Source organism: Ipomoea nil, unplaced genomic scaffold (genome assembly GCF_001879475.1).
Source record: "Ipomoea nil cultivar Tokyo-kokei standard unplaced genomic scaffold, Asagao_1.1 scaffold0079, whole genome shotgun sequence".
Taxonomy (NCBI): domain Eukaryota; kingdom Viridiplantae; phylum Streptophyta; class Magnoliopsida; order Solanales; family Convolvulaceae; genus Ipomoea; species Ipomoea nil.
The window spans coordinates 1-11276 of record NW_017616507.1 but is presented as its reverse complement, the minus strand read 5'-3'; the positions used below and the strand labels follow the sequence as shown (position 1 = coordinate 11276).

The 11276-nt window shown below is 68.0% G+C and overlaps 2 protein-coding genes across 2 annotated transcripts; both read right to left on the bottom strand.

Moving 5' to 3' along the window:
* Window positions 1–3764: 3764 nt before the first annotated feature.
* On the bottom strand, window positions 3765–9284 carry LOC109177047 (hornerin-like). Its single transcript, XM_019326400.1, has one exon. The coding sequence runs from the start codon at window positions 9282–9284 to the stop codon at window positions 3765–3767; it is 5520 nt and encodes a 1839-aa protein (XP_019181945.1).
* A 288-nt stretch (window positions 9285–9572) lies between these two features.
* On the bottom strand, window positions 9573–10610 carry LOC109176933 (splicing regulatory glutamine/lysine-rich protein 1-like). Its single transcript, XM_019326346.1, has one exon. The coding sequence runs from the start codon at window positions 10608–10610 to the stop codon at window positions 9573–9575; it is 1038 nt and encodes a 345-aa protein (XP_019181891.1).
* Window positions 10611–11276: the final 666 nt, after the last annotated feature.

Below are 11276 nucleotides of genomic sequence, written 5' to 3'. Positions count from 1 at the left end.
CAAAGACCTTCCTCCTGCTGGCCCGTTCGGCTCGCGCTCGCTGGCCAGGGCTGCTGGTGGCCTGCCGGTGGCCCTCCCCGGCTTTGTGGCCCCTTCCCCCCTTTGCCCCCTTGCCGCGCGTTCCTTGCCCTCCTTCCCCGCTGGGTCCTTCCCCCCTCTCTTGCCAAAAACACCACACACACCACCACAAAAAAAAAAAAAAAAAAAAAAACGCCGAGCCCGGCCTTCCTTTCTCACACCGCTCTCGCGGCTCGCTCGCTAACCTTGCGCCGGCGGCGGTGCGGGGTTCTGGCTCTGCCCTCTTTGGCCTTGGCTTCTTGCCCCTCGCGCTCCCCTTCCTCCCGTTCTCTTCTTGCCCCCTCCCGCCCCCGTTGACGCTGTTGCCAACCCGCTCCGCTCCGCTGCGCTCCGGTCGGCCTCCTTCCCCGTCCAGCTATAGCTCCCGGATCCACGCGCTTCCGGGTCCGTCAGTGCATCCCGCCCCCCACCCTTCATCCCCTTTGTCCCTCGGTGGCCCCCCCCTTCCACCCCCCAGGAACCTCGCTCCCGCCCCCGCTTGTGGTCTTCCCCCCGCCGACTGCCGCCGCCCTGACTGCCGCTGTCCTTCCTACCTCGGTCCGCTCTGTCCGCTCTCCCGTGGGCCGGTCGCCCTCTCCTCCCCTTGTCGCTTCTCCGGCTCCTCGTCCCCTCCGGCTCTTCTGGCCCGCTGGCCTTCGGTGCCCCGAGCCCCCCCGCTCTGGCCTCGTGGCCCCGCCCCGCCGCCCCTCCCCGCGGCGCTCCTACTGGGCCCCCCCACCGCCCCCTCTTCTCCCGCGCCTATGCTCCCCTCCTCCCGCAGCCCCGCTCTTCCTCTCCGCCCCCCCCGCCCGCCCTCTGTCCCTGCCCCTCCTCCCCCGACTGCGCTTCCCCGCCGGTGCGGCGGCGGCGGGTTGTTGTGGCCCCCCGGCCTCCCTCCGCCTCTCCTTGTTTGGTCCTCTGCTGGCCGGTTCTGCGCACCGCTGGGCTCGTTGGTCGCCGTCTCTGGGGTCGGCGGGCCCGCTGCCGCCGGCAGCGCCCTCCGCGCTTCCCCGCCCCCGGTTCCGGTCGGCCCAACCCTTGCGCGCCCTTCCTCGCCGCTCCCGCGCCCTCCTGCCTCCGCCTCCGCGCCGCCCCTTCCCACCCCCCCCCCCCCCCCCCCTCCCCGCTCCCGGCGTCTTCGCATCCCTCCGTTCCTCCCCCTTCGGTCCTTCCGGTCCCCTTTCTGTCGCTCCCCTCCGCCCTTCCCTTCTTCCCTCTCCCTCTTCCCTCCTGGCTTGCCCCCCTCAGGCTCTGCTCCCCCTGTCCCCCCCAGCTTTTTCCCCCTTTATTCCCCCTTCCCTTCTCCCGGTCCCCTCTCCTCCCGCCCCGTCCCGCGGCCGCTCTCTCCCCCTCGGCCGCGTTCTGCCCCCCCTCCCCTGGTTGCCCCGGCTCGTCCCCCCCCCCCTCTCCACCCCCCTTCCCCTCTCCGGCCCGCCATGCCCCCCGGCTCCGCGTCTCGGCCTGGCTCTCTCCTCATCTCCGTCCCCCTCTCGCGCGCTCGGCCTCTCCTCCCCACCTGTCCACTACCCGAGGCATCAACCCCCGGTCCGCGCCCCTTGCTGTCACCCTCCTCCGCGTTCCCTCGCCTCGACTCAGCTCTGTTCTCACTCCACCCCCATTCCGCCCCGGCCCTCAACCCTCTCTCATCCTTTCACCTTGCGGCCCGCCGTCCAGCCCCTCGCCTCCTCCCCTCCTCCTCCCGCCGACGCTACCTCACCACACATCCCCCCGCCCCGCCCCCCCCCCCTCGCCCCCCCTCCGGCTGACCCCCCACCACCTCCCGGTGGCGTCCCTCCCGCCTGCTCCTCACGCCCGGCCTTCCCCTCCCCTGCTCCCTTCCTCTCCTCCGATTTCCTCCTCTCTCCGTTTCCCCTTCCCAAGTTCTCCCCTTCGCCTTGTTCCACCCCGTCTGGCTCCCTCGCGGCCTTCCCCGTTCCCCCACGATCCTCCTCGCGGCCCCCACAAATGTCCTTACTGCGTCCCCCCTTCTCCCAGTCGGGGCCCGTCGCCAAACCCCCCTCCACCCCACCACCCACCCCTTCCCCCCCCTCCTTCCCCGAGTAGACGCCGCCTCTCCGTCGCACGGGTCCCCTTCCTTTCCTCCTCCCCCCCCCCCATCGTGCGCCCCGCTCCCGTCCTTCCCCCCTCCCCTTCCTCGTCCCCCTCGTCCTCCCTCTCCTCCCGCCGCTTCCGGCTCCCCCCCCCCCCCTCCCGTCTCCCCCCCGGCGCCCCCGCCTCCTCCGCTCCCGCCTCGGCCTCCTCCCCCTCCCCTCCCGCCCTTGCGCCCATCCTCCCCCCCCCGGCTTCTCCTGCCACCCCTGCTTGTGCCCCCCCCGTTGCCTCCCCTTCGCCGCCCCACCCCCCTACTCGCCTATCCCCTTCCCCTCGCTCTGCTTCTCCCCGGGTCCCCCCCCGTTGTTGCGCCCCTCCCCTTCCGCCTCCCGTCCCCCCCTCCCCCGTTCGCACCCTTCCCCCCGCTTCCCGCATCCCCCCTCCTAAGCCTGCTCCTCCCCCCGTTCTCGCGTCCGCCCCTCCCGCCGCCTCCCCCCTCGCCCCTCCCCCTCCCGGGCGGTCCCCCCCTCCTCCGCGGCCCCCGCCTCCCGCGGCCCCCCTCCCCGCCACCCCCGACCTCTGGCCCCGCGGGTCGCGCCCCGGGTGGCCCCCACCCCGTGTTCCGCCTGCGGGTCCCCCCCCCCGCGCCCGGTTTCCGCGCGGGTGCGGGCGGCCGGTCGGGCCCTGCTGTCGTTCCGCCCGGTCCCCCCTCCGTCTCCCTTCCTCCCTTCGGGCTATTCCCCCCCCCGGCCCCGTTCCCGTCCCCCCCCCCTCCACCTCTCCCCCGCCCCCCTCCTCTGCCTGCCCCCGCCCTCGGCCCTTGCCTTCCCGACCCCTCTCACTCCCGCCTCCCACCTGCCTCCCCCTCTCGCTCCTCACGCTCTCCCCCCTCTCCCCGCCTGCCGCCGGTCCGCCGCCCCGCCTCCTCCTGTGCGTCCGCCCTCGGTTTTGTCCGCCTGCGTTCCCTTTTTCTCCTCCTCCCTTCTCTCTCCCCCTTCTCGGCCTTTCCTCGCGCTCCTCTTCCCCCCTCCTTCCTCCCCCCCCCCCCCACCCGCCCGCTACTTTTCCCCCGCCCCTCCCCTGCGCTTCCCCCTCCCAGCTCCGGCTCTTCCCCTTAGTCCTCTGGCCCATCCGGCGCCCGTCGGCCTCTTGGTTCGGCCCTACTTGCCCGGTTTGGCTGCCCCCTTTCTTGCTGGCGCCGCCGCTCGCTTCTTTTCGCGCGCGGCTCGCGTTTTTTGCGTTTTTGGCGTTTTTGCCTTGCCGGTGCCTGCCCTGCGCGCGTCTTGTTCGTTTCGTTTGCCTCCCCTCTTCGGTGCCCCGCCGTTTCTCCCCTTACTCGTTGGCCCGCCCCGGGCCCCCGGGCCCCCCTCCCCGCCGACCCACGGTCACCCCCCTTTTGCCTTCCTGAGCCGTCCCCCTCTCGTCCCTACGCCTCTTCCCTTTCCGGCTTTTTCGCCCTGGTTCGGCCCGGCCCTTGGCTTCCTTCTTCTTCCTCCCCTGCTTCGTGTTTCCCTTTTCCGGGGTGTCCCCTTGCCTCGTCCCTCTCGCTCCTGCTGCCTGCGCCCCTGCGGCCTGCCTGTCCTCCCCCTGTCTGGGCCTCTCTGGCCCGGGCCTTCCCCCTTACCTCTGGCTTTGTTTTTCCCCCTGTCCCCGTACTACCCGTTTCCTGGCTGTTTGCCATTCCCTCCCCACTTCCTGCCGCTTCCCTCTCCGCCCCCTCCTCTCCTCCTCCCTCCTTCTGTCTTCTTTGCCCCTGCCTGCCCCACTGTGTCTGCTTCTGGCCTCCTTCTGCTTCTGTGCTTCTGTTCCTTGTCATGCTCTGCTTGCCTGTGCGCCCTGTTCTCTTTTGCCTCACTGCCTCCATGTTCCTGCTCCTTCCCCTTTTTCGCTGGCACCTCTCCGTCTGCCTTGGTCGTCCCCTCCCCGCGCCTTCCCTTGCTGGCCCTTCGGGGTGGCCGCCCCCCCTGTTGCGCCTCCCCGCCTGCGCCCCCTCTCCTCCTGCTGTTCTCCCCCCCGGCCCCGGTTGCTTCCCTCCCCCCGTTGGGCTTCTTTGCGGCCCTCCCGGCCCCTCCCTGTGGTTGTCCCCGGCCCCTGCCTTTCTTGTGGCCCCCCTTTCTCCTTGTGCGCCCCCCCCCTGGCCTTCTTCCTTCCGCCTCCCCTGGTGTGTTTGCCCCCTCCTCCCTCCCGGCCCCTCGGCCGTCCCTGTTCCCCTTTCCGGCTGTTCCCTCCCTTCCCGCTGGTCCGCCTCCTGTGGGCGCCCTCGGGCCTTGGGTTTTTCCTCCCGCGTCCCTCCGGCGGGCCTTGGTTGCCCTGCTCCTCCTCGCTGCCTTGCCCTTTCGGTTTGTGGCGGGCCTCGGTTTCCGGCGGTTCCTCGCTCTTGCTTGCCCTCGGTTTCTCGTTCCCTCCCGGTGGCCTCTCCGTCGGGCCCTCCTCGTTGTCTCTGCTGCGGCGCGCCTGCCCTTGCCGCCCTTTTTCCGGGGCCGCCGTCCTCGGGTTCGTCTCCCTCCCGCTTCTTGGCCCTCCCTCCCCCGCCTTCCCTCCCTGGTCGTTCCTGCCCCTTTTCCTTGCTTCTGCGTGGCCGCTTCCTCCGCCCCTCCTTGCCTTTGTCCCTGTTCCTTCTCCCCCCGGTGCCTCTCTCGCCCCCGCCCTCGCCCCTTGTTTGCTTGCGTGGGGGCTTCGCGCTGTGTTTTTCTGTGCCTGTTGCTCCTGCCTCCTCCCCTGCCCCTGCTCTGGGGTTTCTGCCGCCCCCCTGGTGTCTTGGGGCTCCTCTCCTGTGCGGCCCCGTCTCTTCCCCTGCGCTGTCTTGCCCCTCTCTTCCCCTCGTCGTTCCCGCTGGTCTTCCGGCTTGTGCTCGTTCGTTCCGCCGGTTCGGGCGGTGGTTCGCTCTGTTCGCCCCTCTCCTGCTCGCCTCCGCCGTTCCGGGCTTTGGCTGCTTGGTTGCGTCTTGCCCCCCGGTCTTCTTTGTGTTTCGCTGTTCCCCCCGCTGGCCCTCTCCCTCTTTGCTGTTGCCGTCTGCCTTCCCTTCCCCCCCGTGTTTGCCTCTTTGGCGTCTGCTTGCTCTTTCCCGTCTGCTTTGGGTCCTTCCCTTCCTGCTTTTCTGGCCTGGGCCTCTGTTGGCCGTCTGGTTCCGTTCCTGCCGTGTTTTTCTGCCCTGCCCCTTCGCCTTTCTGGTTCTTTCTCTGTCCCCTCCCCCCCTTCTTTCCTGCGCTTTCTGCTCTGTCCTGCCTCTTGCCCGGCCTGGTGGCCGTTGGTGGGCCCGTTGGTGTGCTGGGGCCCCTCTGCCGGCCCCCTTTGCGCCGTCTTGGGGTGCTGTGGCCCCTTTGGGCTAGGCCCCCTGCCTCTCCTGCTCTTTTTGCCCCCTTCTCGCCCTCGCGCCCCGTTCGCGTCTCTGCCTCCTCCGTTTTCCTCCTCTGTCTGGTGCGGCCCGGGTCCCCCTTCTCATGCCCCCGTCGTTGCTGGTCTTGCTGCGTTCTTTGCTGCTTCTTCTCTCCCTCTGCCTCTTCTTCTGTCCGCTTCTGTGCCTGTGTCTGTCCCCCTCCCTCTGCCTCTTCTGTTTCTGTTGGCCGCCCCCCTTTCTGCCGTCCCCCTTTCCCCGCCCCGCTGGCGTCTGGGGTCCGCCCCCCTGCGTTGGCTCTTCCTTGCGTGCGGGCCTCGTTGCCGCGGCCGCCTCTTTGCCTCCTTGGCTGGTGCCGCTCCCCTCTGTCGTTTCGGTTCTGTCTCCGCTTGCTCGGGCTGTCCTCGCCCTTCCCCTCTCCCCTGTCGCCTCCGCCTCTGCCTTCCGTCCCTCTGGCCGCGTCTTGGCATCCTTTTCGGCGTTCTTTCCTCCCCCCCTTGTGGCCGCCTTGGTGTGTCCCCCCTTGGCTTCGCCCGCCCCCTCCTCCTTTCTGTCTTGCGGCGCCTCTGGCCGCGTTGGCGCGGTTTGCCCCCGGTCTGCCTTTGTCGTTTCCCCTTCTCCTCCTTTCTCCTTCTCTTTTCCTTGCTCCCTTGTTCCTCCTTTTCTTTGTTTCTTTTGCCGCGTTCCGTGGTGCTGGTGGCCGTGGGCGGTCTCTGTTCTCCCCTTGCTCCCCTTCCTGTCCTGTTCTTCTTTCCCTTCCTTGCTTTTCTTGCTTCTTTCCCGTCCCTTTGGCCCTCCTCTCCTCTCCCTTGCTCTTTTTTGCGCCCCCTGGCCCTCTCGCCTCCTGTCCGTCTCCCCTCTGTCCCTCTGTCCGTCTGCCGGCCTGGTCCCTTGTCCTCCGTTGCTGCCTCCTGTCCCTTGGGCCTTTGGTCCTGTCTGGCCTCTTTTCTTCTGTCTGTTCCCTTTCCGTTGGCCCGTTTGGCCCTGCTGCCGCTTCCCCCTTCCTCTGCCCCGGCCCGGCTTCCGTTGGTCCCGTTGCTCTCTCCTTCCGGTCTCTTGCCGCCCTCGGCCCTTCCTCCCCCTGCTCTGGCCCCCTGCTTCCTGCGCCCCTCTTTCTCTCCTCCCTTCTCTGTTTTTCCTTTTCTCCTGCTTGCTCCGTTGCTTTCCTTTGTTTCCTTGCTTGTGTCCTCCTTCTCTCCCTCCCTTGCCCCCCTCCCCGGCCGCCGCCTCCCTCTCCTCTGTCTGCCTTCTCCCCGTCTCGGCGTTGCTGCCTGCTCGCGTTGCTGCTTTTTTGGGTGCCTTTGTTTTTGTGGGGCTTCGTTTCCCTTTCCCCCGTTCTGTCCCTTTGTCTGTCGTCCGTCGTCCCGCTCGTCTGTCTGTCCTTCTGTCGTTTTTTTTGCGTCTCGTCTCTTCGCCTCTTCGTCTCGCCCTTCCGCGTTCCGCCTCTTCCTGTTCGTTCCTCGCCTCCTTCGTCCTCCTCCTTCCTCCCTTCGTCCCTTCGTCTTCCCTCTTGGTCTTCGTCTCTCCCCTCTCCTTCTCTTCCTTCTTTCCTTCTTTTTCCGTCTCTCCGTCTTTCCCTTTCCGTTCCTTCTTCTTTTGCTTTTTGCTTTTCCTTTCTGCCTTTTTGTTTTTGCTTTCCCCCTTGTTCCTCTCCGCCTCCTTTCGGCTCTCCGCCCGCCCGCCCCCCCGCCCTGCTCCCCGCGCCGGCTCCGTCCCCTTTTTCCCCGGCTCGGGTCGTCCCCCTCCCTCCCGCCCTCCGCCGGCTGCCCCTCTCCTCCCCCCGCTCCGTCCGCCCCGTCCGCCTGCCCCCGCCCTCCCTTATGCGTCGCTCCGCTTTCTCCCCGCTCCCTCGCCTTTCTCCGCGTGCGCCCGGGCGCCTTCCCCGGCCCTTTTGCCCCCGTGTTCTTCCCCTCTCGCTTTGGCCCCTTCCCTTTCCCCCCCCGTCCTCCCGCCCTCTCCTTTTCTCGCTCTGGTTCCTGCTCCCTGGTGGCCCCCGCCCTCCCCCTCCCTTCTCCCTCCTCTTTTCGCTTGGGCCCCTTCCCCCCTTTGCCCTCCCCCCCCCTTGTGCTCTCCTCGGGTTTATGCCCCCTCTCTCCCCTCCCCCTCCGCCTTTTTCCTGCTCTCCTTTCCTTGCCTCTTCCTCCCTTTGTCTGCCCCCCCCGCGCCCCCCCCCCTCGTCCGCTTGTTCCTCTTCCTTTCTCGCCTCCTTTTCTCTTCTCGTTTTCTTTCGTCTTTGCCGTCTCGGCTCCGGCTCGCCCGTGTGTTGGGCCGTGTCGGTGGTGCCGGCGGCTCCCGCTCGCCCGCGGCCGCCGCGCTCCCCCGCCCCGCCGCGTCCTCCCCGCGGTCTCCCCCCTGGCTTCCTCTTTCGTTTTGGCTCTGTGCCGCCTCGTTTTGCGTCGCCCTGCGTCGCCCTTCTGCGTTTTTTCTGGTGTTTCTGTTTGGCCGTGCTCTCGCTGTTATTGTGCTTTGTTGGCCTTTGTTTTGGCCTGTTTTTGGCCCCGTTTTGCCGGTCGCCCTGCTCTCTGGTGCCCCCCCGTGTGCCCCGCTCCGCGTGGCGCTCCTCGCCGCGCGCCGGCGCACGGCTCCGCGCCGTGCCCGCCCGGGCCTCGGGCCGCGGCCCTCTGGCGGGGGCCGTTGCCTCGTCCCGGCCCTTTCCCGGCGCTCCCGGGGCGGCCCCTGCGGCGTCCCGCCCTCGGTCCCTGCGTTTTGGTCCTGTGCCGGTTTTGTGCCTGGCCGGGCCTTGTGGCTCCGCTCCGTGTCGTTTCGGCCCGCGTGTTCCGGCCCTTGTGGCTCGGCTCTTCGGGCTCGTCTGCCGCCCGTTTTGGCTTTGCTTTCGTTGCCTTTGGCTTCCCCCCGTCTGTTCGCGCGGCTTTTGTGCGCCCTGTCCCCCCCCCGTGCCTCTTTTGCTCCCTCTCTGTGTTTGCGCCCTTGTTGCTTCTTGTGCTCTGCTGCTTTTTCTTGCGTCCCGCCGCCTGCTCCTTTGCGCCTCTGCTTTCTTCTGCCCGCCTGCTTCCCTTGTCTTCTTTGCTCCCTGCGCCTCGCCGCCTCTTTGTTGCGTGCCCTGTCTCGCCTTGCTCTGTTGCCCCCGCGCCTGCTGCTCTCTTCTTGCCTCCTTCCTGTTCGTTTCTCCCTGCTTTCGCCGCCTGTTCTCGCGCCTTTTGCCCTTTCCCCTGCGTCCTCTTTCCCCCTGCCTCCGGGGCCCCCGTGCGTCCCCGCCTCCTTTCCCCCCCCTCCGCCTGTGGTCTCTCCTTCTTTGCTGCCTTGCGCCGTCGTCGCCTTGTTGCCTGCCTGCGCTTGCTGCCTGCGCGCTCTCTTTCTGTCTTCTCTCTCTCGGTGCGGTTTTGGCGGCTCCCGTTTGGCCTCTGTTCCTCTCGGGCGCTCTTTCTGGCCCTTGCGGTCCCCGTCTCTGTCCCGCGGCGTCTTCCCCCGTTCCGCGGTTGGCCCCTTCCCGCCCGGCTTGGCCTCCTGGTTCGGGGGTGTGCCCCCTCCTCGTTCGCTCCCTGCTTCCCCCGCGTTTGCCCCCCGCGCTTGGTTCCGTCGCCGGTCGGCGCTCTTGGGTCGGCCTTCTGCCGTTCCCGCTGGGGTCCTTCCCCCTTCTGTGCCCCCCTCCGCCGTCTCCGCGTCTCCGCGCCCGCCCGCGCGTCCCCGCGCCTCCCGCCCGCGCGTCCCCCGCGCCTCCCGTCTGCGCGTCCCTCCCGCCTCGCGCGCCCGCCCGCGCGTCCCGCGCGCCTCGCGCCCGTCCCCCGCCCCTCCCCGCCCGTCCTCTCCTTTCTCTCTGCGTGTCTGCTCTCTTCTTGCCTCCGCTGCCCTGCGCCTTGCCCTCGCTTGCCCTCTGCCTCATGTGTTGCCCTCGCTTGTCTCTTGCCCCCCTGCTCTCGTTGCCCTCGCTTGCCTCCGCGCCTGCGTCTCTTGTGCCTCGCTTGCCTCAGCGTCCCGCTTCTCTTGTTGGGCACCGCGCATTGGGCCAAACCTCTGCGTCTGCGTCTCTTGTGCCCCCTCCAGCCTGCTGCGTCTCTTGTTGCCCTCGCTTGCCCCTCCAAGTCTGCTTCTCCATTGTTGCCACGCGCTTGCCCTCCGCCGTCTGCGTCTCTATGTTGCCACTCAGCCTGCCTCGCGTCTGCTTCTCTTGTTAGGCGGGCACTGCGCTGGCCTCCGCGTCTCTCGTCTCTGTTTGGGCCACGCTGCTCGGTTGCCTCTTCCCTGCTGGCTCCTCGCTTCTCTTATTGCCCATGGCTTGCCTCCGCGCCTCGTCGTTGCCCTCCTGCCTCCGCTGCCTATTGTTCCTACTTGCTCGCGCCTCTTCTTTGGGCCTGCTTAGCACTCCGCGTCTGCTCCTGTTGCCGCGCGCTTGCCTCCGCGTCCTCTTCTTTGTTGGCCCGCGCTTCCACCGGTCATGCTTTGTTGCACTCCTTGGCCTCCAAGCCGCCGATCCCCTGTTCTCCCTGCTTGTCTGCGACCTGGCCCTCGGTCCGCTGCCTTGTTCCCTGCGCGCTTCCCTTCCGGTCTTCCTTTGCGCCTGCTTCTTGTGTCTGTCGTCGCCGTTCTCCTTCCTCCGTTCTGTGCTCCGCGTGTGGCCGCCTTGTGCCCCCTGTTCTCTATGCTCTTTTCGCCTGCTCGCTCTCTGTCCGCCTGCCTTGCTTGCCCGCTCTTTGCGCCGTCTCTCTGTTGCGCCTCTCCGTGCTCCTGTCTCTTCCCTCTCTCCGCCTCGCCCGCTGCTCTTCTCGGGTGCCCGCCTTCGCCCCCCTGCTGCACTCTCCCCTGCTTTGCGCTTCGCTTCTTGCTTCCCTCTCCCCTGTTTCCCCGTCTCTGCCGCCTGCTTTCCCGGGTTGCGTGTGGTTCTCTTCGCTTCGTGCTCCCGGGTGTTTTTCCTGTTGTCTCTGTGTTGCTTGCCCCCCGCGCACTTTCCGCTGGGCCCGCCCCGTGCCGCACCCTCGCGTTCGCTTCGTCTCTTCGTTTGCGCTGTCTCCCCTCTCGTTTCTCTGCTCCTGTTCTGGCTTTCGCCTCTGGCCTTCTGTTCAGGCTTGTGGTCGCCTCTGTTGGGGTGCCTGTCTTCCGCCCTATTCTTTTTCCGTCTTTTTTTACGTCCGCTCCGCCTTCCTTTCTTTCTCGTTTCCCCTTTCCTCTGTCCCTTCCCCACCGCGTGTGGTTGTGGCGGTGCCCTGCCCATCTTCTCTCTTCTCGTTTCCGCTGGCTTCGTTTCTGTCTGCTGTTCCCGCTGTCTTCCCGTTCCGCCCCGTGGGGTGTTCCCGTTCCTTTGTTTCTTGTCACCGGCCCTCACCGTTTGAGGTTTGCTCGCTTGCGTTTTCGCTCCCCCTCCTCCCTGGTTTGATTGTTCTTCTTCTGTCCGTCGTCCTCCTCGGCTTCCCCTTTGGGCCTTGCCCCCTCCTCTCCCTCCGGGCCTCTTCCCTCCTCGGGTCCTTTGTCCCCCCGCCCTGCCTCCGGCCCCCCCCATCTCGCTGCTCTTGCTTCCGCCCCACCCTTGCTCTTTGGCCCCCCCTGTTGTGCTCTTGTCGGCCTGCCCCCTCCCCTTTCTCCCCGCTGTCACCCTCCCTTCGTCGTCGGCCCCTCCCCCCCTGTCTCCTGCCCCCCTCTCCCTGTTGCCCCCGCCCTTTTCCTACTCTTTGCCTCCCCTCTTGTTCTCAGTGGCCCTTCCTTCTCCCTGCCCGCCCCCCTCTGCCGTTTCCCCCTGCCTCTGTTTGGCCTCGCTACTTTCTGTGCCTTTCCCTTTTTCCCCTCTTCCTCCGCTCTCACTCTGTTTGGTCCGTTCTCCCCCTCCCCTCGCCGTTTCCCCTACCTCGCTTCTTGCCCATGGGCCTACTCCGGTCGGGCGTTA